Source organism: Sus scrofa, chromosome 5 (assembly GCF_054392235.1).
Source record: "Sus scrofa isolate SSC_HxYL_T2T_F1_AM1 chromosome 5, Sscrofa_HxYL_maternal_Yorkshire_Landrace_v2.0, whole genome shotgun sequence".
Taxonomy (NCBI): Eukaryota; Metazoa; Chordata; class Mammalia; order Artiodactyla; family Suidae; genus Sus; species Sus scrofa.
Window position 1 is genome coordinate 47,668,035 of NC_139387.1, and position 23,863 is coordinate 47,691,897.

The window sequence follows — 23,863 nt, forward strand, 5'->3', positions numbered from 1 at the left end:
TTTTTTTTTTCCTGTAAGGGGCTGTGGAGCGTATTAAAGCCACTGTGTTGGTCATGATGGGGAAAGGGTTTTTAACTGCCTGCGCGATGATTAGTTTTGTAGCCTGTTGTGCTGTTGACGCAGACGAGATAGATTCCCGGAGTTGAGGGTCGAGCGGTTTTGAGAGTCCCTTGCGCGCGGGTCACTTGTTGCTTTGGGATTGTCGTCATCCATTGGAAGGTTGCCATTACTTCTCTAGGGTCTTGTTTCCTTCCCTTTGCTTTCCTGTCATTTTAATCTTCTGGCAGGGCTTGGTGGGTTGAGGGTAGCCAGGGCAACAAGTCAGAGCGGCCCTTAGCTCAGTGCGGAGCGAGATTGTGGGAACCCTGCTTGCTGGGAAGGAGGCAAGGAGGGCACAGTAAGTGATCCCTCCACCTGCCACCACCAAAGACAAAGGGAGAGGGAATGGAGGTGGGGACGGTGTGACTTATTTTTTAAATAGCATTATTTAAGTGGAATATATGCACTTTTAAACAATCTCTGATCATGGAGACGGGAATTGAGAGAAGCTTCTGTCTGCGCTTGGCAGAACCGGAGATGGTGTTACTTGGGCGCGAGCGGAATAATACATAATTGCGGCTGTACACCTGCCGGAAATGACATTTTGTTACTGTTAGAAGCACAGTGGAGCCGTTTCCTTGTTTTCAGTAGGTGTTAAATTTGTGGAAATGTTTGAGACTCAGCTATATTAGTGGAAGGGACTGGGTGCATATGGTGTATATGCATGTCTTGTTATGGTTGCTAAGTATGAGATAAACACAAGTCCTCTGTGATGACTGGGTAAACTCCTCTTAAATGTTTGATGATACACCATGCTAAAGATAAGACCTACAGAAAAAGTTGCAGTGAAAGAAATGAGAGTATTTAATTCCAAAGACCTATACTTTGGTCATATAGCAGTTGATGCTGTGAACAAAATTACGGATTTCCTTCCCTGACCCTTAGTAATCACCCCACGTAGTAGTTTTAAGAGTCTCAAATTGGTTGGTAATGAGGAAAATTTGAATGTTGGAAATTAAATATTAGCTCCTAAATTTTATAAACACAAAACTATCAGCTTAAGGTAAAATACAGTACATGAATTGTAGAAAGAGTACTGAGCTTGTCATCAGTACTGCAAGAATTAGTTGTCCTAATTCCTTTTGGACTTGCCCTTGTGAAAAAAAGTGGGCAAAAAAATAGTCTAAAACAATTACACGAATATTTTTATGCCCTAAAGGGAAAATATATACTATTCAAATGGGGTATTCAATGTAGTGTATGGATATTTATTAAATGGCCTAGAACTCTACCCGGTTATATATGCAATATAAAGATCCACAAGATTGCTTTATATTTTCCATTTGTAAATCTATGCAGCAATTAGAAGTAAAATACTTTAATCCACAAATAAAGTTCCAATGCCAATATATATCTAGGAAATGGATCAAAGATTATTTACCAATTTTTAAATTATGCTAATTAGCTACTGAACCTCACTTTGTTTTTAAAGTAGCTTTTCTTATAACTTACGCTTGTGCCCTTTATTAAAGATCTCTACATAAATGCAGTTCTGGTAGATAATCCTTCTACTCATTGTTTGTTTAATGAGAAATGCTATTGGTTGGAGGACATAGACTTTGAATGATATAGCAGTTTTTTACTTGAATGTTCATCAGCACAGTCCAGATGGTGTTAGTTACTCTAAGGCTGCAGTGGCAATTGCAAGCTTCCAGATTGTGTATGGTTTTAGATTCCTTCACATAGGGGTAGAGGGAGAGAAGTTCATGTACAGTCCCCTCCCTTGGTATCTGTGGGGGGTTGGTTCCAGGACCCCCCACTCCCAATACCAAAATCCTAGATGCTCAAGTTTCTTATATAAAATGGTGCAGTATTTGCATATACCTATAGCAATACTCCCATATACTTTAAATCATCCCTAGGTTACTTATAATACCTAATTCAAGGTAAATGCTATGTAAATAGTTGTAAATGTAATGTAAATGCAATGTAAATAGTTGACTCTGTGTGGCAAATTCAAGTTTTGGTTTTTTGATCATTCTGAATTTTTTTTTAATATTTTCGATCTGTGGTTGGTTGATTCCATAGATATGAAATATGGAATCAGAGGGCTAACTGTAATCCAAAAGTTATCCTACCTTAAAGAAGCAATGAATCAAATCAACTATATTTCAATTAAATAAAAATTGGAAAAGAAATAAGTAATGCATTACATATATAAGTAATATCTTCTCCTACTTTAAAAAAAATTCCAATATAGAGCAAGCTTCACCATTTACCATTTACTGCTAGAGTTGTAGCAGAAGCAACAGCAGGTACTGACCTAGAGATCAAAAAATCAAATTGACAAATTCAATATTTTATTAAAATTTATGAAAACATAACTGCAGATGGCAACACTAGTTATTTTAGTCTTTTGGAATAGTTTATTAGAGACATTATTGGCATCAACATTACTGGTACTCTAGAAAGTTCATCATGTGCAATTTTTCAGAAAATCAGATTGTTGCAGTCTTTTTACCACTGACTTTCTCCCTCCCCCTAAATAGATAAGTCATCCACTAAATTAATTAACATACAGTATGATTTAACACTAATATGTTTAGGGAAAATACAAAACAATATGTTGGCCTTAACTGTAATTTTTCAAATATACTGTGACTGAATATACATAATAGTTTTTTGAACTGGATTTGGGTTCATTTCTGGTCAGTCTTTAATTGCTGCTCCATAGTCAAATGTTTATGAGATTTTGTAAATTTTGTTGCTTGAAAGGCTGACCTAATGAAGCTACTCAAACCCACTTAAGCTCACAGTCACATAATAACTGTATAGACCTAACCATAATTAAAAACTTTTAAATAAACATTTAATAAATCAGTGTTTAAATTTTCATTTTTATACTTTAATTTGATACTAAAAATTCTAAAATAAAAATTTAAACACATTCTTCTAAATTCATGTATGTGTTCTTCAATTTCTTAGGTGTAGGGACAAGTAGGTATATGGCAAACAACTTTATTGACCTTATTAATTGACTAATAAGAAAAGACAAGGCTAAATAAAAAATTTAAAATTACATCATGATTTCCTCTGATATTAAGGCATTTAAAGTCTGTCAGAATTGTTTAAAATGATAAGAGGACTTTGTAGGTTTTCTCTATATATAAAAGCAAATGATTACCCAATTTATTTTTTATATCACTATACTACTGAGTTTTATACATTTTATACATTCTAATGACTGTATCGAGAATTACAATTTAGGAGTTCCCATTGTGGCTCACTGGTTAACAAACCTGACTAGCACCCATGAGGACACAGCACCCTGGCCTTGCTCAGTGGCTTAAGGATCCAGCATTGCCATGAGCTGTGGTATAGATCGCAGATGCGTCTCCGATCCTGCGTTGCGGTGGCGTAGGCCGGCAGCTAAATCTCTGATTTGACCCTTAGCTTGGGAATCTCCATATGCCATGGTGTGGCCTTAAAAAACAAACAACAAAGAATTACAATTTAGAAACATAGTAGAACATTTTCCTTGAGACTTATAGGTCTCAAAAAGAGTAACTGAACCACAATGATTTCAGAACTATTTGAAGAAGCATGCATGAGAGCATTTTTTTTCTTTCCTCCTCTGCTTTGATACTCCACTGAAGAATGGCCGTCTTCTATTTCTAGTCTTAATTTTACATGATCATACTTTTACAAGCCCAAGTATATATTGGGCTTGACCTCATTAGCTCCAAAGGGAAATGAACAACTACCTTGGCTTCAAAGGCCAAGATATCAGCAAATACCTAAAACATCTATTATTCTTCATTTTGAGATATCAATATTTTGATGGTATAGCAGGATTTTTTTTCCTTAACCTTTTTCCACTTGAGACAAATTAAGATCTGTAAAACTGGAGTTCCCATCATGGCACATTGGAAACGAATCCGACTGGGAGCCATGAGGTTGCCAGTTCAATCCCTGGCCTCACTCATTGGGTTAAGGATTTGGCGTTGCGGTGAGCTGTGGTGTAGGTTGCAAATGCAGCTCAGATCTGGCATTGCTGTGGCTGTAGTGTAGTCCAACAGCTGTAGCTCTGATTAGACCCCGAGCCTGGGAACCTCCATGTGCCGCAAGTGCGGCCCTAAAAAAAAAAAAGAGAAAAAGACCAAAAAAAAAAAAAAAAAAAAAAGATCTGTATTTCCTCTTTACACGAGCTGTGATTCTCTGTAATCTGGTTCTTTTAAGAACAATTTAATATACAAAGTATATAGCTGTCCATTTCACTCAAATCACCTTTTTTAAAAACCTGATCACTATAATTTTGTTTTATGGGGGAAAATGGCCATTATTTGGGATACATCTTCATTCATTTACAAACTTTTTTGTATAAAATTGAACAAAAAGAAATTAACCATCACAAAGCTTTAGTGGAATTTCCAATGCCAATTAAAATAATCTATATTTTGAAAATATAATTTCTTCTTCCCAATCTACATTTTGTTCCACTAATGACATTAATTCAATAGACAGTAAACTCTTTGAGGGCAGCAGCTTATTTACTGTGTTATCCTTATGGTTTAGAAAAATCTGTGGCTCCTTTAAGAGTCTCAGTAAACATTTATTGAATGAATGAAATAATGAATAATAGAATTTATCTTCAAGAAGCCTCAGTATCCTTATTTGTATAACAATGATTACTATTTAATAGTCTCCAAATCCTTTCTGGGACTAAATTGTGTATACTTATATCTTGTGTCTACAGTATCCAAATACAATATCTTTTGTAGATAAACATACTACATATTTAGTTTTATGATAATGGCAAATATTAGAGCACTTGAGGCATTGACCTTCCTCAAAGTGTGCTCAGGTAGAACTATGATTCTGTGGCTCAATTTGTGTTACATAGTAAATGTATTGAGTTTATTAAAGTTCTAGAAAAGTGAGAACATGTGGTGAATATATCCATTTACAATAAGCAAAAGGAAAGCCTGTTAGTTTGCTTAAGTAGAAAGTAGCATGGGAAAAATAATTATATCATTTTTAAAATTGCTGTTAGTCATTCCAGTTAGAACTAAAAATCATTTTGCAGTTGTGAAAACTAAGGCAAGAAAAGTTAGCAGCTTCCTCTCAAATTACAACTATTATAGTGATGTAGCTGGGATGAAAACCCAGGGCTCCTTAGATTCTGTTCCAGGCTCTCTTCCAGGCTCAACAAAAAGTAGAAATAAAAGAGATTCTGGGGGCGTCCATGGTGCTAAAGGGCATTGTAACAAATGTTTGTAAATATAGGCTCTTTATTATTGTACTACTGACTGTAATTTGGTGGCATATTGGAAGGTATCAATAAGACCGCTGAGTGTGCAATTATTACCCAAATCCCATACTTTCTTTTTGCCAGGTTTGTTGTCATCCAAATATAATATACAATGTTTTTCTGCTTTTCTTGAGTATATGCATGTACATGCACTTAAGTGTACACTGGTAAGTGTTTAATCATATTCTTGGACAAATGTAATTGATTTGTTTCAATAGTAACACTGTGTAAACAATTTTGGTATATTCAAAATGTACAACTTTGAACTCATGTAATTAGAAATGTAGCTCCTTTCATATATTCATTAAAAAGCCTATAATGCAAACAGATAAAAATTAAATTACCATTTAAATTGTTTTTGGTAAATTTTAATTGGAAAAATAATACATAAAATCTAATATGTTTTATCTTCCTCCTTTATTTTGCCTAAGTAAGTAATTAGTAGTTTATATTGTTTCTAATCTGTACTCTACCAGTTTCCTCTGTGGAAAGCCCAATGCTGACAATTTAGTTTAGAAACAGAATCCCTGATTGAAGAGATGGCTTCTTGTTAGTATCTAAGTAGGGTGATTTTTTTTTTCCTCATAATGGTAAATATTCTAAGTGTACACTGGAGCTGTCAGAGCTGACAGTAACATGGCTTAGATAGACTATCAGAAAATAAAACTCTGTATATGTGTAATACACAATAGATAATATACAACAATATATATTTATATATGTATTCCTTCATGGAACTGTGCTGTGAAGGCCTAAGTGCTAGAAGGTAGAATCATGGAAAGGGGGTGGTGAGAGAAAAAGGAATTGATTTTTTTTAACTTTTTTTTTTTTTCATTCAGATGGATCCCAAAGTATGTTATGATCTACTGTTTAACATAGAGAACATTACAGTCAATTTTAAAAACCTTGTAAATATCAATTTGTCCCTACCACAGAATTTTTTTTTTTTTTTTGTCTTTTTATGTTCTCACCTGCAGCACATGGAAGTTCCCAGGCTAGGGGTCCGATCAGAGCTGCAGCTGCCAGCCTACGTCACAACCATAGCAACCTGTGATCTGAGCTGTGTTGCGACCTACACTACAGCTCACCTCAACAGCCAGATCCTTAACCTACTGAGTGGGGCCATGGAGATTGAACCCGCATCCTCATGGATACTAGTTGAGTTCGTTACTTCTGAGCTAGGAGGGGAGCTCCCCAGAATTATTTTATTTTCTTTCATTTTTTTTTTTTCACATGTATGCATTCTTTTGTTCTCACATTATAATGCTCCATCACAACCTAAATGTCCATCGACAGATGATTGGATTAAGAAGATGTGGCATGTATATATACAATGGAATATTACCTAGCCATAAAAAGAACAAAATAATGCCATTTGCAGCAACATGGATGGAACTAGATACTCTCATACTAAGTGAAGTAAGCCAGAATTATTTTAATTAAACACTGAGGACTATTTTTTTCTCCTTCGTCTTCATTTAGTTCCTTTAGTTCTGTTCATTAGTTACAGATTGGCAGGACTAATGGGGAAAACAACATCAAGAAGTTTATTATCTTTTCGAATACATTAAAGTATGAGTTTTTTGTGTACCAGAGAGGTGGTTTTGGCATTATGCTTTCATTCAACAAATATTTATTGAGCTCTTACCACATGAAAGCCACTGTGCCAGACATTAAAATGTACTGGTGCCACTAATTAAATGTTGTGAATAGTTGTTCAAGGTAATGTAAGTATGTAATATACAATCACAGATTATAAATCAGTTACTCAATTAGGAACATATGTAGCAATTTTTAAATGTGGTTGTTTTAATACCATATTTGGTACTAGATACCATATTGCATTGAATCTAAGATGCTATTGACTATAAGATGCATCATTATTTTATATAGTACCAAAAATGGAAAAAGATTGTTGCAGATTATATTGACTTGATGCTTTCTTATCATATAGAACTGTTAAGTTATAATTATGTGAAATACTTCTTTAAAACTCTAAGTTTAAACTCTATGTCTAACATAGATTTTTTTAAAACATATACCCATCTTGTACAAATATAAAAAAGAAGACATAAGGTGGCTAAAATAATTTAAAAATTAAGTTTCTGTGTCTGACTCTTCTGAACATCTTGATTCAGAAGTGGTGATATCTTTGTTTTATCCACTCATTATTGGATTCTGTGCCATCAAGAATTTTGTCAAGAGTGGTAATGATGCATTTTTTTCCTTAAAATAATTCATAAAAGATATAAAAGCCTAGTGTTGCTGTGCTCTAAAGCTAGCTATACAATTATGTCAAATGTTGGCAAGATTTCCGAGCTCATCTGACTCATTACCTTCCCCACCTATTCCCAACAAAGTTTGGCTTATAAAAGTCAACTATGTGCTTCACTATTTTCTCAAGTATTTTCTTCCAAGCCACTTATACTCACTCTCTGACTTCTGATGTGGATGTATTTGCTTTGGCACATATGCAAAGAAAATTATGACACACTTACCTAATGGCTGTTAGTGATTGTAACAAGCCATTGATAAACTTATACATTCTGATTTCAGAAAATGAAAATGTTTAAAAATATGTATTTTATAATCAATTAAATATGGTATCAATACAAAATATTTCTTATTTACTGAAATTCAAGATAAAGGTAAGATATTTTGTATTCAAGGTAATACAATTAAAATGGAAATTATAAGAGGCATAGTTGCAAGGGTTATATGTTGATTGATTATTTACTGGATTTATGGATGAGAATAAGACTGCTAGCTATGTCCCAGTATTCATTTCTCCCTTCTATTTCACAGCATTATAATCCTTTATTTTTAGTTTGGCATGTAGCAGCATTAAAAAGGACAACTTTTTTTCAGTATACCTTGCATTTTGGTATAATCACATGACTAAGTTCTGACCTACAGAATGTTAGCAGCGGTGAGGTGCGTACTTCTAGGTTGTGCCTTAAAATGAAAGGGTGCACCGTCACCTTTCTTTTTCTCTTGTTAGTCTTCCTACATCCAGCTGCCTGGAATATGGCAGCTTGACATTTTGGACTTTAAGGAGAAGGAAGAAACCTTTGAAAAGAGAAGCAAAAATATGGAAGAAACCAGGATTCCAGACACGTGAAGCTGATGTATCTGCCCTGGCTTGTTTGTGCTGGGGCAGTTGGTTGCATGAGAGAACTAAACTTCTATCTTGTTTAAGTAACTATTAATTTAATCCTTTGTTATAGAAATCTCAATTATGCACCATTATAACAACAATACCATATGAATAGTATAAATAAGTTAACTTCAATGATGGTTCCAAATCGTTATTTTAGAAGCAGCTTTCATCAACCTTCTTTGAATAAAAGTCATTAGTTTGAGTTTTATTATCCCATGTTCTCTACAGAATGCTTTATAAACATGGTCTGCTGTCAGTCATCAATGAGGAATAACCAAAGAAACAAAAGGTTTGGAATATACGTGAGCTAAATTATAACTTCTGATTAATTGAGAAATTACTTTTTTGTACATTTTAAGAAATTAAATTCTAAAAATTAAATTCTAGGAGTTCTCTTCAAAGTCAGCAGTTAACGAACCCTACTAGTAGCCATGAGGATGCAGGTTCAATCCCTGGCCTTGCTCAGTGAGTTAAGGATCCAGTGTTGCTTGAGCTGTGGTGTAGGTTGCAGATGCAGCTTGCATCCCATGTTGCTCTGGCTGTGGCATTGGCTGGTGCTACAGATCTGATTGAACCCCTGTCTAGGAACTTCAGTGTGCCACAGGTGTGGCCCTTAAAAAAAGACAAATAAATAAATAAAAATTAAATTGTAGTTGAATTTTAAAATTTAAAAAAGTAATCCAGAAAGACACAGATTATCAATTAAGGCAGTAGTAATTGGAATTGAGAGTATACCAGTTGAGAGCATACTAATTGGTCTCTGCTTTTTCTACATCATTGTAGCTATCTGCATGGGTAATTAGCCGTAACAGTATTTATAATCCACAATGACTAAAATCATGCAAATGTTATAATCTGATTACATAAACGTTAACAAAGTTCTGTTTTAATAAAAGTTTTCTAGGAATTAGCATCTTTTGGTTTATTCTGTTTTCTGATGAGTGGTCTTTTCTGTTTTTTTTTTTTTTCAGAACTATGTCACTTTATTTTGAGATACTAAGAAATAATAAAAGTAAGATCTTTATCACTGAAAATGAGTCAGAGACATAGAGTCAGACATATAGACAAATAGAAAAGTAGATAATGGTAGAAGCAATAGTTATGCATATGTATGGATGTATGTAATGAAACCAGAGTTTGAGCAGTTTTAAACTTGATTTTCTTTGAGCCTAATCTAATTTTTGTAAATTTCATTAACTCTAATTCTTACCAAGATAGAATTGGATGAATGGTGTATAATGGATTCTTTTAATTTTCCTGAGACACTGAAAATTTGAGCTAGAGATATCCTACTCAATGTGTTTACTCATTACAATGGATAACTTCAAAGTCTTTGTGGAGAAAGCAAGCCATTTATATTCATCAGCCAGACCTAAAGTGGTTGGCCCCTTTCATCCAATGATAATCTCATCTCCACCATACTTCATTTCTTTTATGATCATGTGTAAGAACTTGCCATTATGTTTGAACAGTGCTAGCTTAGAATTATAAATCCAAATACCCCAAGCCCCAACCAAAAGCTCTTATGCTTTTATCTTTCTCATTTGGAAACTCTATCCACTTTTCTACTTCTGTGTAAATTCCCTGTCAATAAATGTGGCATCATACTTACAATACATTATTTCATCATTGCAACCACTTTCTCCTTCGAGGTTTATATCACATTTCTCCTGGGAGGGTACGAGGTGCTCATTCATGGAAATTCATCTGATCTTTATTCCTACCCCAAAGAAACTGAATATTTAGGAGATTTTAAAACCAAGTAGACTAGTATCACTCTTTGTCTCCACTTTCAAAAGTACCCTCAATTCATCCTGTGTTTTCCTGTTCAATTTTTTTCCTGTTCTCTAAAGTTTATATTTCAAAATTTTCCCACTCTAAATATTCCAAATTATTCTCCAATATCTCAAAATAACTGGCAGTTGACCCCAACTCCTACTTTGCATAGAAAATTATAATAAATGATTTGACTTCCTGTCTCTACCAATAAGCTTACTTGGTTCCAGAACCATTCTTTTTTTTCTTACAAAAGAAGAAGTGATGCAGTTCTTTCACCTTTGCTTCAGACTCCATCCATTGTTCTCTTCTTTATGTGCCTTTACTTTTGATTATTCACCCTGCTTAATTTTCTATCTCTTTTCATCTGCTGATCCCTTCTCCTAAATTTTAAAACATGCTGAAATAATGCATATCCTAATTAAAACACCATCAATTCCATGTGCTTCCTTAGTTATTGCTGTCTCTTTCCCCTTTCCTAAATACATTTCCTAAAGGAACTATCTATACTCACAGGATTCATTTCCTCACTCCTATTCATGCATTAAACACAGTAATCTGATTAACACAGCCTCTGCTTCACTAGCCTTATTGAGCTCACTAAAGACCTACTTGTTAAAGTTAATGGTTACTTGTCAACCCTTTTCTATTTTTGAAAAAATTTTATTTATTTATTTATTTGATTTTTAAGGCCTCACCTGTGGCATGTGGAAGGAAGTTCCCAGGCTAGGGGCCTATGCCAACAGCCACAGCAATGCCTCAACTGTGACCTCACCACAGCTCAGGCAACTCTGGATCCTTAACTCACTGAATGAGGTCAGGAATTGTAGCACTGGGAACTATGTCTAGCCACTTATGGTGGAGCATGATAATGTGAGAAAAAAGAATGTATACATGTATATATAACCAGGTCACCATGCTGTACAGCAGAAAAAAAAATGTATTGGGGAAATAACAATTTAAAAAATAAATAAAGATTAGAAAATTGAGGGGCAAAAAAAAAAAAAAAGGAATTGAACCCACATCCTCATGGGTACTAGTTGGATTAGTAGCTGACTCACAATGGGAACTACTCGTCAACCTTTTTTTAAATTCAACTTATTTTAACTTTTTATACTGCTTACCACTTCTTAAAATATTCTTCTCCAAACTTCTGTGAAAGCACAATCTCATTTTTTCTCATGTTTCTACTCTCTTTCAGTCTTCTGTGTAGACTCTTTGGTCCTTAAAATTCTTTCTTCAGTTATCGGTTTACTCAGGATTCTATTGAGGATCTTTTATCTTCTCTTTCATGGATTCAGATTCTGCTATTTAATAAAGTCCTTCAGTTTTATCTTTTTTTTTTTTCCTCTTCTAGTCTGTACTACACTCTTATCTTCTCCCTAGCCAAAGTGTCATTTCTGAAATGCGTACCCAACCATTTTGTACCTTAACTTAAAAATGTTTCCGGGACCACTTATTTTAATTTGAGCTAAGTCAAAACTCATAACATCCTTCATATCTTAGTTAAATGTCGAATCACAATCATAGAAATCATTTAAAAAATTTTGATGACTTTATAAATTCTCACATATCCTCCCTTAATGTTTTGATAGTCAGATTCTTCTTTATCTTGTTAAACAAAGCTTGTTGAAAAAAATTGTCATAAATACCTGAGAATTAAACTCTTGGTTTTGTTTTTTAATACTTTTAATAATTAATCATAACTGTAATAATAAGCAATGTAAAAATTTGTAATTTAGTAAGCCTGTTTTTATAATTTTAGTCTTATTTTTCTGGATAAAATTCTAACTAACTCAAGTACTTTCCCTTTTTGCTGTTGTGGGGAAATCCCTTCTGTCCTTGCTTTACATTTCTGAATAGAAGGAGCTACAATGTAGGAAAAATCATAGAATTTACCTTTTTCCCTCTTCTTTGAGGCATATGATTGATATCATCAGGCAACAAATTTTCTGTGCTCCTTTATGTAGTAAATTTTGTACAGTCAAGTCTCCATGGAGAGCTCCTGTGGTTGTCCAACCAGGCCTGTGACTGGGCAAGTCTAGTTAATTCAGGGTGATATATTAGCAAGTCCACTTTATGATAGACCTAAGCTGATATTCCCTTGTATTTTAATTGCTGCCTGCTTGAATATTATGTCTCTCAGCTGTTCTGAGTACAAGTGGGTAGGAAAATAGAATGTTATTTATTATCTTCCTGAAATACTAGTATTTACATAGAAATTTTGGTTTCCATTATAAACAAATTCACTTTTTAGCACTAGATAGCATTACAGGATGAGTTTCTCTTCTAATCAGTGAATCACCATTCAATCCAAACTTAATCCATATTAATGCCTCTTTTTCCCTAGGTACTCTTGTTTAAAGAAAAAAAAGTTGATAATATTAGCAACCCAGTATTGCACTTATTATGCAAATTATGATGCTAAATAATTTATATATATTTCCTTTCATTAACCTCACAACATTCCTAAGAAATAAATATAAATTCGCCTATATTACTAAGACTCTTAAAGTCTCAACAGTTTGCCTCAAGTCATACGGTGGTGGAGTTGACATTTGAACCCAACTCTAAATTGTTCTACAGTAAAGTTATATTATACTATTTTCCTTGTTAAAGAATTTCTGTATTTACCCTCCATATCACTGAACTTTTAGTTATCTGGCCACCTTGAAATTCATAGACATTTGAGTATATTTTCAGATCATTCCCAAAATGTGTATACAGTAACTCCAAAAATATTTTTTGACCATGTGATATATACTAAATACTAAAAATAAGGAGGTAAATAAAGGGAGTGAATGTATTGGTAGGACGGGAGCATTTGGAGAAGCAAGATAAGAACACATCCACAATCCCTTATCCACAATTATGAAGCCTCTGAATCTCTGAAAACTGAAAATTATTGTGTAAATTGTACAGTTTGGCAACTTACCTAAACTTGCATTAAGTCGCTTATGGTCGTCAGTGATTCCACTTAGTATGACTACTCTATACATTGTGAGCCACACAGGAAGTCTGATGACTACTCTATATGATGTGTTTTGTTACTAGATTGTATCCCAAATAATGTGAACCATATTACCTTAAAAAGTAATAATTCTTCAATCATATTGTCCCAAACATTTGAAATAAAAGATTATAGGCCAATAAATTGTTACTATACTAGTGTGATGATCGTGGGTATGCATTAAAAGCCCTTTAAGAATAGAGGGGCAGGCAAGAGGTCCTACTGCATCTAGTTATTGAAGCATGAATACAAGCTTGCCAGGCAGCCAGATAGGAGGCAAAAATGCACCGGCGCTGCTTGACACTGCCTAAACAAAATCATAAGAGAGTAATGTGTGGTCAGGGGAGGGGAATAGGTAGGATAGAGACATACAAATATAGTTGGATCAATAGCGAGAAGTTAAATCACAAAGATACAGTGAAATGCCATGCAAAGTTTGGATCTAACCCACATGGCTAAGGGGTGATCTAGAAGGATGTTAGGCTGGAAGAGGTACAGTGACCATTTATCTGAGTTGCAAGAATATGAATTAACTTATTCCTGCTACCCTAAAGCCTTTTCAAAAGTGACTTGGTTTGGATGAAATATTTTACATCCCCACACTAGTGAGAAGGGTAGTATGATACTGTGCATGTATATTTAGTCTTCATCCACAATTTTTGGCTCATAGCTCCCACAGTCTTTGGAATTTTCTTACTGATGAGAGCCATAAAACTGTTTTGTTAGGTTAATGAGGTGACTTTTGGACCTCACCTGAGGATGGGGGCTGGTTTCCAGAAGAACTGACCATGGAATTAGAGAGTTGGAACTTGCAGTACCCTCCTCTTGGCCTTCAGGGAGAGGAAAATGGCTGAAGGTTGAACAGTTCACCAGTGGACTATTATTTACTCAATCATGCTGGTGTAATGGAGCTGCCATAAAAACCCAAACGGTTGAGGTTCAGAGAGCTTCTGGATTGAATATGCAGAAATCTAGGAAGAGCATGCTCTCTCCCCATACTTTGCCCTGTGCATCTCTTCTAGCTGGATCTTCCTGAGTTATATCCTTTCATAATAAACTAGTAATCCTTTTATAAGATAGCCTTGTATCTTTTTATAATATACTGATAAATAAATGAGTTTCCCAAGTTCTGTAAGCTGCTCTGGCAAATTAATTGAACCCAAGGAAGGGGACATGGGAACCAACAATCTATAGCTGGTTGGTCAGAGATGCACAAATAACAACCTGGGTTTGCTACTGGTATGTGACGGCAAGCTGGCGGTCTTGTAGGACTAAACCCTTAACTGGTGGAATCTGATGCTACCTCCAGGCAGGTAAGCATCTGAATTGAATTGAATTTTAAGAACACCCAGTTGGTATCCAGAGAATTGCTGGTGATAATGGAACCCTGCTCCCCCTCTACATACAAGTTGAAATCAGCCCAAATAATCTAAGAAACAGGGGACATTTTCAGTCAATAGACTGAAAACTATTTTCCTCCTTTCCCTTATCCTGCCACACTGTCCTGCAGTTTCCTTATGTCTTGGCTTTGGTTCCAAACGGGTGGAAGTTAGCCTGTTGAAGAAGTTAATTAGTTAAAATATCCAGAGCAATATAATGTAAGTGGAGTTTAAATAAACTATAATAATCAGGAAGCATGCTAATTTTATAATTTTTCCCTTTTCCTCAAATTATGGTGCTAATAAATAATTTTAAAAAGTAAAAATAAACTGCACAATACAAAATATGATCACACACTCCTCACCAATGAAATATAAATGGAAATATATAGTCAGTGGTAGCTTTAGTAAGCAATTGAAAGATGAGGGAAAATATTAGTGTCTATGTACCATAGAATGTCAAAATTAATTTTTGTTCTTATAATTAAATAATAATAAAAACTTGAAATTAATTTCTGGATGGATTGCCATCGGCTATAAATTGGGAATTTAACTGGAACAATTTTATCTTACTGATCAGGGAAATGTGAATTTGTAGAAACTGGTAAACTTATATGATGTTTTTGTTAGTCAGTCTGGGATTCTTTTTGGAAATATCTAGTAAAACTAAATATGTGCATAGCATATGGCCCTGAAATTCTATTTCTAGATATTTACCTTAGAGAATCATTCACAAATATACATAGAGACAAGTGTGCAAAGATGTTCATTGTAGCGGTGTTGTAATTGCAAACATAGAGCATAATCAAAATATCCGTCATGATGAAATCTCAAGTATTGTTGAATAAAAAACATCAACCTAAACAAGGAAATGTTCAAAAACCATTTATATAAATAAGTTTGTTAAATAATTACATTTTTTATGGTTACTTGAGAGATATTTTTGTTTATTAGTGCTTGAGCAAGGCAGAGACACACCAAATTGGGGTCACTTGCTTTGGGGAAGGGGTAGAATCTCCTGGATTTCCAATGGTGGTTATAGGAAATTTGATTTATTCTTTACTTTGCCAGAGCTGCCATAACCAAGTACCACAGGCTGGGTAGCTTTAGCAGCTTATTCCTCAGAGATGTGGAAGCTAGAAGTCTGAGATAAAGGTGTCAGGAGGATTTATTTCTTCTGAGGCATCTCCCCTTTTGCTGCCTTTTCCCCAGGTCTTCACGTGTCTTTCTTCTGTGACTGTCTTTGTCTTGATCTGGTCTTATAAAGACACCAGTATTATTGGATTAGGGCTTATCCATTTGGCATCATTTCACCCTAATTTAAAGAGCCCATCTCCAAGTTCAGTCACATTCTGAGGTACTGGGGATTAGGACTTTAACATATGATTTTGGAGAGGGTGGAGCAACAGACACAGGTCAGCCTATAGCATATTTCTAAAAGCTTTATTGGAAACAAAAGAAGTTGGATTTGTGTTTGATATTGATGCAAAACAAAGTTGTAAAAGAAAAGTGTAAGTTTATCTAAACTAGAAAAAGTTTCCTTCATGGGAAATCTATTTGGTTTTCCAAACTTTAAGAATGCTATAATGCAGACTGCTAACATTAGTTATTTTAGGAGGGTGATAATGGAAGTGAGTAAGGGGGATATTATTAATGTCTTTAAATGGAATTTACTGTTTAAAACAGTTGTAGATGTGCAGAAAAATTGGGGAAGATGGTACGGAGTTCCCACATTCCCCACACGCACCAGAAACTTCCTGGGATGGAATTTTTCTTTTTTACTTTTAGGGCCACCCCTGCAACCTACGAAATTTCCCAGGCTAGGGGTTCAATTGGAGCTGCAGCTGCCAGCCTATACCACAGCCACAGCAACGCAGGATCCAAGCCGTGTCTGCAACCTACACCACAGCTCATGGCAACGCCAGATCCTTAACCCACTGAGTGAGGCCAGGGATCAAACCTGCATCCTCTCAGATACTAGTCAAGTTCGCTATTACTGAGCCACAGCAGGGACTCCCCTGGGATGGAATTTTTCAAATTAACTCCTTCGAGAATTTCCAAACATAATTATTAATATTTCCTCCCCACAAAGATAACTTAAAAGTAAATTTGTGAAACCTTAAATCAGCAAACTATTAATAATAACTGTAATGTCACATTATCCAACCATTGCTGCCCTATTATGTACACTATCAATGACTTAATGTTTTTCTTCATTGTCATTTTCTCCAGATATTTCAGTCAGCCTGTTAGCAGTTGTTGTCAGCTTTTGCGGCCTGGCCTTACTGGTCGTTTCACTTTTTGTCTTCTGGAAATTGTGTTGGCCTTGCTGGAAGAGCAAACCTGTGACTTCCAATGTTACTACCCTTCCACAGAGCATTTCAAGTGCTCCTACTGAAGTTTTTGAGACTGAAGAGAAAAAAGAGGTTAAAGAAAATGGAAAGCCAGCACTAAAAGCTATTGAGCCTGCAATAAAAATCAGCCACACTTCCCCTGATATCCCAGCAGAAGTCCAAACTGCTTTAAAGGAACATTTAATTAAACATGCACGTGTGCAAAGACAAACTACTGAGCCTACATCTTCATCCCGGTAAGGAAAGATCAAATATATACAACTGTGTATGTGGCGTGTGTGTGTGTGTGTGTGTGTGTGTGTGTGTGTGTGTGTGTGTTGTATATGATTTCCTAAGAGAAAAATTGAGGTAGAAAAGGAGAAAAGACAAACAGGAAAAATGAGAAAGACATAGGAAACAGATTATAGAATAAGCAGGGAATGAGTAGAACAGAATAAATAGGAATGAAGAGAGAGATAAATTGAAGACCAAGAAGCCAAATAGAGAGCAGTACCATGAAAGGGACTTAGTAGAACTTGAGGTTCATTAAAATCTTCTAACTAGAGCTTATTATTTATCTACTCTTTCCTTTGAAATATCACTGGTTAATAGCCACTATTTGCAGTCTTTCAATTTAGTTTAATACAACCAACATATATCAAGAAAGAAGCTATTTGCAAAGCATTTCATGAAATCATCTAGAAGTTCACAGTCAACTGAGTAATAGAGACTAATATTTAGTCTACACTTGTTTAGCATCTACACCATAAACTGCTGGAAAATTTTGTTGTTATTTGAACTCCCATAGACCAAACTTTAATACTGATCAGAGTGTGGTTAACTCTACAAGTGTTGGTGAATACCATAAGCATACCAAGGACTATATAGGAAAAGAAGGAAGAAGAAGACTTCCTTAAGGAGATACATTTTAAGGAGGTACATTTTAATGCAGCCTGGAAAAAAAAATCAGCAAAAAATTGAATGGAATTTAAATGAAATTTGAATGAAAATTACCTTTATATGAAGAGGAAGAGAAACTTATTATGCAGCCACAGAGCTTGAGGGCATGATGTAATCATGGTAAATCACATTATTCCACTCAAATGTTAACTTTTCTCCAAGTGCTAGCAAAATCAACCTCTCCCCCATACACATACACAATAAATTGAACTTTAATGTTTGGTTTCCTCATCTTATCAGATTATCCCAGTTCTAATGTAGTGTTGGGACTCCCTTTATTTGGCCCAAATGATAGATAACAAACACCACATATTCTCTCAAGTTTTATTTGTCTCTATACTTCAGTGACATCATGATTAGTTAACAGTATTGCTGGAAATTGCCACATTTCCCAAGTTTTCATCATCCTTTTCAAATACCTGGACTCTTGGCCTCATTACCCTGCTGGTTGGACAACAACCCAACAGGTATCTATGTATTTCTTATTATTAACTTGTTAAATTCACAACATATGCAGAGAACAAACTGATGGAGAATGTGGAATTAAGAGAATAGAAAAATCATTTCCAGCTAAGCCATGAACAAGGGACATTAAACCAAAGCCAAAGGAAAATAGGAATTCACAAAATGGCAATTGGAAGAGGGTGTGCATTCCAGATGGAAACATTTAATGTGAAAAGACAGGAAATCTTGCTATGGAAACTACAAGTAAGTTAACCTTGGTCAGAAAATAGAGGTCAGCGGAGGAATAATGGAAGATAAAGTCAGCCAGATTTAAAGTCTGAGAAGGACTTGAAATCATGGCCAAGATGTTCAAGGTCTGTCTTGTCAAAATATTTGCAGCAGAAGAGTCCCTTGAATAAAGAGCTGTGTTTTAGGAAAATTAATTTGACAACAGTTTGTAGGACAGACTGTAGAAAAAGACATCTATTTTGAAACTAATGTAGTAGTTCATGCATGATAAAAATCAGGCAAGTGCCAAAAAAACAAAAGATAGAAACCTGAGAAAAGTTATAAAGGAAGAATCTAAGATCTCTTATTAAAAAAAAAAAAAAACAAAAAAAAACATTGAGTGACACTTCACTCATTCCAGGTCTATTCCAAACCTTTTATTTATGTATTTATTTTCATTTATAATGATTTTTATTTTTTCCATTAGAGCAGGTTTACAGTGTTTTGTCAATTGTCTACTGTACAGCAAGTTTTCCCAGTTACATACATGTATACATTATTTTTCTTACATTATCATGCTACATTATAAGTGACTAGACATAGTTCCCAGTGCTATACAGCAGGATCTCATTGCTTATCCATTCTGAAGGTAGTCCAAACCTTTTAAAAGCCAGACTGCTACAAGCTGATGACACCAAGCTACCATTGTAATATTTGGGCCCATATTGTTCCATACATATAACTCTACACTGGGCCTTCCTAGTCAAAAAAATAAGCCCGTTTCACTTCTGTATTGCTGTTGACACCTAGACAAAGCACTATAGAACTCAGGGTATATTTGTTGATTTACAAAAAAAAAAAAAAAAATCAGTAAATGAGTTTGATGACTCATCTTATCTATCCAAATGGATCTTTCATGCTTGCCAATTAGAAGGGGCTTGGTCTTTTTATCATCCTCTTGTAGATCCCGACCCTCAGCCTCTGTAATTTTGCTTATGCTGCTTCCCTTGTCCAAATTATAACCTCTTTTTTATCTGCTGTAAGATATTTAAGGAAAGGAAAATGCATCTGAGAGTGTCCTTTATTCTGTCCAGTTATAAGCTATTTTGCTTTAAAGCCTAGCAAAAGCAAAGCCTTGCTTTAAAGCCTACAGTCTAGCAATTATTTATTGTCTTAATGTTGAGCTCTAGCTGTTTGCCAAATCTGAGATGCTAAGTTCTCAGAGAACAAGCCTGTATAAATTTCTTTAATGTGTTCCTAATTTCCATTACTTTGTAGCTGCAGAATTAGCATCAAGTGAGTGGTTTTGATTGATTGATTGATTATCTCTCCACTTTTCTCCTTTAATGACAACATCAGATGGTGAGATAAATAGAGGTAATATTAGGAAGAGGCTAATGATGGCATACTCCCATAGATGAGCATACGCACCAATTTTCATTCTTTCATTAATAGTGTGAAATGAGGTGAATTGTAAGTGGCAAAATAATTTAAGGATGAGAAATTACGTAGGTTAGCTGCTATTAGGTTTCTAAGTACCCATTAAAAATAATTAGGAAAGCTAGTGACTGATCCAATTGAACATGAACAAATCATGACATGGAAAAATATTGTTGACTCATATGTGCTGATGAATTTACAGTTAGCTATAGTTGCTCTTTAGAAAAGTAATTTTTTGAAGCATAGTTGGTTCACAATGTTGGGCTAGTTTTAGGGACAGCAAAGATATTTAGTTATATATATATAGTATATATGTTATATATATGTAAGTATAGTATATATATATGTATAGAGTGTGTGTATATATACATGTATTCTTTTTCAGATTCTTTTCTATTATAGATTATTATGAGATATTGCATTTAGGTCCCTGTGCTATATAGTAGGTCCTTGTTGGTTATCTATTTTAGGTTTAGTAGTGTATATATACTAATACCAAATTCCTAATTTATCTCTCCCCACCTTTTCCCTTTGGTAACCATAAGTTTGTTTTCTCTGTGAGCCTATTTCTGTTTTGCGAATAAATTCATTTGTGTCATTTTTTTTAGATCCCACATGTATGAGATATATGATATTTCTTTGTCTGTTTACTTCACTTAGTATGACAATCTCTAAGCTCATCTGTGTTTCTGCAGATGGTACTATTTCATTCTTTTTTATGGCTGAGTAATATTGCTGTGTGTGGGGGTGTGTGTCTCTCTATTCATTTGTCAATGGACATTAATGTTTCTTCCATGTCTTGGCTAATGGAAATAGTGCCTCAATGAACACTGGGGTGCATGTATCTATTCAAATTATAGTTTTCTTCTGAAGCATGCTCAGGAGTGAGATCACTAGATCAGATGGTAGAAAAGTAATTCTTAAAATCATCAGACATAAAATCAGGAAGAATATTCAATACACATTGTTTTAAGAGAAATGAATTATGTAAAAATATGTAAAACTGGATTGCATAGTTCTCCTTAACAGATATTTTTAAAATTTAATTCTCCTTAAAAGATTGCAAAAATTGAAGTTTTTATTCCAAGATACCATAAGATGTGGGAAGCAAGATGTTATACAAAGGAAGAATTTAAAAGCTATTTAACTTGCTAGGATATCAAGAAGCAGTGACCAGAACGATGGGTGAACCTGAGATTTATCTCCATGAAATAGAAGTTCATAAAACATGCTGTGCAGATGCTTGAAGTTGTTAAATATCTCCTTTATAAAACATATTTTTAGTGTATAAACTAACTTCTTTGAAATGGGGTGGCTTTTTGAACCAAAGTCAGAGAAAAACTGTGCAAAATATACTCAAACTTGAAAAGTTTGTTTTCTGGCACTAATAAATAGTATCTCCTTTCTACAAGCACTAATTATAAATTGATTGGGACTCCTTCATAGTGCAAATAGTTCTTGGGAAGCTGACTTTCACTAGTCACAGGAATCTTGGAGTAAATTATTTCCTACAAACTCCAACAGACATTTCTGGAATCTCAGCATATGTTTATTATGAAATTCATGAAAATATGAATAATATTTAGTTTATGCCACTCTAAAGACCACAGCCTAGTAAAAGGGTTGGGAAATGGAAGATGGATCTGAAAACAGATGATTTCAATAGACTATTTGTAGTATGCTCAAGGAGATGCAGAGGCACAGGAGGTGTTAGGTGCACTCAGTTGGAGAACCATCCCATTTTTCCTCAAAATCTACTGAACTCACTAGGGAAGAGGCTCATGATAGCTAGCAAACATAATTCCAATTATGGGAAGGCCGAAAAGACACATTGAGCATAGAAATTTAGAGCTAGAATACATAATTAAGGTCAAAAGACCTTATAGGGACATAGTAATATCAACCAGAATGTTCTTGGACTTATTCTTAAAAGTTGTTATTGAGATATTTTTACAAAAACCTTTTAGGCTTTATTCTATATTGCTTATTTTCTTTAACATAAAATATTATGTTCTTACAACTTTATTTGTAGATCAAAAGCTACCAAGAGATATTTCCCAACCTAATACTCCATATGTATTCCTTTAGATATATGCTGGATCAAAAGCAATTGCTTATCATCTCTTGTAATTTGTATATATATATTTTAACATGATGAAAGATCAAGTATTTTCAGGATAACAACATTCATTAACTTCTATTAAAGAACAAGTCTCCCGTAAATCTTTGAACAGAATAAAGATAAGTTATTTCAATTAATTTTAATCATGATATCACATAATTGAGAAGAAAACCAATTTTTCTGCACATAACATTTATTATTATTGGATTGTTAGTCATATGGCTAAATCGGGGGAATTTTTAATTAATTTGTTTATTCAATAATATTTATAGAGTGCTTGTTATGTGCTGGGCATTTTTCTAGACATTTGATACACATCGGGGAACAAAACTCAAAATTGCCCACCTGCTTTCTTATAGAGAGGAACCAAACACACAGTTAAGTAAATTACTCGATGATTTTGAAGATAAAAAATTCTATAGAAAACAATAGTACAAATAGTGCAAAAGGAGTGGTAGGTATGATTGGGAAGCAGTGTACCAGTTTAATATTTGATAGTCAGGATAGAACTTGCTGAGAAGGTAACATTTCAGTAAAAACTTGAAGAGGTGGAATGGTGGTCCATGTAGGTGTTTGGGGAGAACTTTTCTTGTGGAGGAAGCAGCCACTGCAAAGGCTGGGAAGGTGGAACAAGCCTTCTGTGTTCCAGCCACAGCAAGGAAGCCAGTGTGGGTGTAGCAGAGAGAGCAAGGTGGAGAATACTAGAAGAAAAATCGGGAAGGTACCAGGACCTAAACTGTTTTTGGATTTACTCTGAGTAACATGGGAAGCCACCAGAGAGTTATTAGTCAGAGGAGTGCCATGATCTGACTTATGTTTTGAAAGTATTACTCGGTTGTTTTGAGTATAAATATTGGAGGCAAAGGAATAGAAGCAAAAAGACCACTGTGTAGACTGTAATCCAGAAATAATGGTTGTTCCGACTGGGAGGTAGTATTTAATGATGCTGAGAACTGTCTGATTCAGGATATATTTTAAAGATAGAAAAGATAGTATATGACACATTAGCTTAGGCATATGAGTAAAAAGAGAAGAGTCAAGAATGACTCCGATGTTTTGGCCTGAGCATCTGGAAAGATCAAATTGAGAAAGATGATACTGTGAATGGAGTGAGTTTAAGAGCCACAAACACAAGACCTGGAACTGTTGTGCTTAAGGATTTTGTTAGAAGTCTAAGTGGAAAAATTAGTACGCAACCAGATAATGACTGGAATTCTGGAGAAAATCTGTGATACATAATGTTGGCATCCACTTAGACGGTGTTCCAAACCAGGAGGTGAAATCACCAAATTTTGCTGCAAATGTCTTAAAAGAAACAGCAGTACAAAGAGAAGTGGGGTGAATGGAAAAAGTTTCCTTTAAGATAGCAGAAATAACAGTATCCTAATGTGCTGATGGTAGTAAGAGGCAGAATTAATAAGGCAGGAATCAAAGAGGACCATTCTTGAAAGTGACATGAGAGAAAATGGGCTTTAGTACATAAGTGGAGGAACTGGCTTTAGGTAACAGCATGATTAATTAATATCAATCAGGAAGGTAAAAAATACAGTACAAATGTTGATAAGAAGGTTGATGAGGTGGTGGGAATCTGGAAGATTTCTGTTCTTTGTTTTAATTTCATTAATGAAATGGGAAACGAGGTCATTAATTGAGATTGGGAA

At 34.7% G+C, this 23,863-nt stretch overlaps 1 protein-coding gene across 6 annotated transcripts in view; it reads left to right on the plus strand.

Moving 5' to 3' along the window:
* SYT10 (synaptotagmin 10) overlaps positions 1-23,863 on the plus strand; it is a 68,587-nt gene that overhangs the window by 1,329 nt on the left and 43,395 nt on the right. For 3 of the 6 annotated variants that reach the window (XR_014845445.1, XM_001927016.8, XM_085025115.1), the window contains exon 2: positions 16,908-17,265. Coding sequence is in view for 1 of the 6 variants with exons in the window: in XM_001927016.8 (XP_001927051.3) it covers positions 16,908-17,265 (358 nt within the window). In the remaining 5 variants the exon portion in view is untranslated. Of the gene's footprint in view, positions 1-7; positions 451-16,907; positions 17,266-23,863 lie in introns of those variants that run through there. The other 3 variants (XM_085025118.1, XM_085025116.1, XM_085025117.1) reach the window with 3 other exon arrangements.